At 41.7% G+C, this 2539-nt stretch overlaps 1 protein-coding gene across 1 annotated transcript; it reads right to left on the bottom strand.

The window, feature by feature from the left end:
* Positions 1-1287: 1287 nt before the first annotated feature.
* LOC137299222 (class A basic helix-loop-helix protein 9-like) lies at positions 1288-2148 on the bottom strand. Its single transcript, XM_067967885.1, has one exon. It carries the CDS (start codon positions 2146-2148, stop codon positions 1345-1347), a length of 804 nt encoding a protein of 267 aa, XP_067823986.1. The 3' UTR covers positions 1288-1344.
* Between the last annotated feature and the right edge of the window lie 391 nt (positions 2149-2539).

Below are 2539 nucleotides of genomic sequence, written 5' to 3'. Positions count from 1 at the left end.
GTCAATGATTAAATGGCGAGAATTACGTATAAATGGAGATGGCGGCAATCAATCAGAATTTAATGCATTTTAAGTCTGATGTCCTATAGACTGTAGAAAAACAATCATCTGACGTTGCAACTACCAATATTTACAAGGTGAGTGAATAAACAGATATCTTGGTACAAACACTCTTAAATGGAAGGCTGCAGCAAAAGGCGACGTTAACCAAAGGCGTTCGTTTATTGTTTTATGACTGTGCTATCATTTCATACTTTGCTTGTGTTTATATATCATTCTTTGTGTGCTGTGATATTTCAGCTATTGGAATCATGGCGTCCTGCAGTGTTTGAATAAGTTTCAGTTTTTAAAAAGTGCATTTCATATTGTAAAGGTCATTTTGGACGAGAGAAACTTCAAGACTGTTCAACGAGTCACATTTTCAAAAACGGGTTTTATTCTTCATATTGTCAGCATTGGTTTCATTTTAAAGATTGTGCAGCATGGAGAACATCGACACGTTAAATATGTAAACATACTTCGGATATAGTAACTAAAATGTGACACAGCGTTTAGATCCAAAGTATTTTATAAACATTTCAGATAACAATGGTACGACTACAATTGAAGATTTCGCTAACAGCACACGATAAACACCAAGGACGTACGACCTCGTTGTACTGTATTCTTCACGGGTTCTACGATACCTTAAAGCTACCGTATCATGTCTTCCAACCATCAGCATGTCATGATTACATTTATATAGGCATGATGTGGAGATGCCGGTGATGGACTGGGGTGGACAAATGTAAGGAATCTTACAACACCAGGTTATAATCCAACAGTTTTATTTGAAAATCGCAAGCTTTCGGAGGCTTTCAAATAAAACTGTTGGATTATAACCTGGTGTTGTAAGATTCCTTACATACATTTTATATCGCACATTATTCATACGCATCTCAAAGCGCTGCCTACATTTGAAGTGCATTGACTGCAGTTATGTGAACAAATGCGGCAACCATTCTGTCACAGCGACAGCCCTCAAACTGCAATGAAACGACCTGTTAATCTGATCCTCAGTGTCGGTTTTACTATTTTAATTGTGATGAAGATGGGCAACCGATAATCCCTGTGAACTAAAGTGATTTATAATAACAGGACTGCCAGTCAATTTTTTGACATTACAATGGAATAGGTACACAGGATTTTAAAAGAAGCCTCCGTATGATGTTATAACTTTAAATAATGACCTGTTATCATTTTCCGTGGGAGTTTGAGAAGGATCCCTGAACACAACCTTACACCTCAACAACGATATCACAGTTGAATAAAAAATACCTTTTATAAAAACACACAAGCATCTGATCAATGCATTGGGAGGGTCTGTTGGTAGTTAGTTCCTGGGAAGTAATTGAACTGCCAAGTTAATGGTACAGAAGAGGAGTCTACAAAGGTCTCCGCGTGATTTTGGTGGCAAGCTGTCCTAACTCCAAGCTGGTAGTTTCCACTAGAGTAATATTGTGGACTGGCCATTAAACCTTCATCCTTTGGGCTGGCATTCGGAGGCTGGTGGAAGTAGAAGGGACTTCCAGATGTGCATTTGGGGTAATGAGGCGATGAGCAGGTGGGTAGGTGGTTAGGGTCACCATACGATGTCTCTGGAGGTAAGGGGCATCTTTCTATTGGGATCTGGTAGGCTTGCAGGCTACAATCCCCCAACCTGTGCTCCTCAGCTAAGCTTTGACACTCGGTGTGGTTGCATGTCCATCTTTGAGCGGGAGCAGAACGCAGGAACATGGAGAGAGTGGAGATTTTGTTGATAGCCCTCCTCAGAGTGGCGATCTTCGACAATCTTTTGCCATTCAGGTCATGCTTAAGGCTCAATCGCAGAGCGTTGAAAGCTTGGTTATAGTCCAGTATTCGTTTTCTTTCTCTGACGTTAGCAGCAATTCTTCTGGCTTTGGATCGCACGGGTCTGGTGCGTTTCTTAGCCTTGGATTCTTCAGCCTCCTGTGGGCAAATGGCCACGTTGCTTTTGAAAGCTTTCGGTTTGTTTCTCTGTTCTTTAGCCGCTTCGCCGTCCTCTTGTGGGTCGCAAACTTCATCCTCTTCATCAGAGTAATCCGCCGCTTCCAAAGTAGCCTTGTTCTTGCTTCCTGATCTAGGCATGATTTGGGACAAGGCTGATCGGCACGGGTGATGATGCGCAGGGAAATCCGACCACCTGACGATCCTCCGGCCAGATTGGCAGATAAACTCCGTCAAAGCAATATCAGCCCTTTTTAAAAAATATATCAAGGCGTACCACGTGATAAGGCTCACCTTTCAGCACCAGAGGGTTAAATTCTTTACCTGCTCGTTTCAATCTTCTCTTACCTCCTATTAGCTCAGCCTTTAACTCTTTCAAGGCTGTAGCTGCTTCCTTCGTGTAACAAGAAGATACTGTCAAAGACGCTTGCTCATTTTCCAAAAAGTTTAATGGTTCACCCGGGACTATAGTCCGATCAGAACATACACAGCAAGTGAAATGTCAATATATCATCGTTCAGGAAAATATAAT

This window comes from Heptranchias perlo, chromosome 28 (assembly GCF_035084215.1).
Source record: "Heptranchias perlo isolate sHepPer1 chromosome 28, sHepPer1.hap1, whole genome shotgun sequence".
NCBI classification, from domain to species: domain Eukaryota; kingdom Metazoa; phylum Chordata; class Chondrichthyes; order Hexanchiformes; family Hexanchidae; genus Heptranchias; species Heptranchias perlo.
This window is presented reverse-complemented; position numbering and strand designations above follow the sequence as displayed.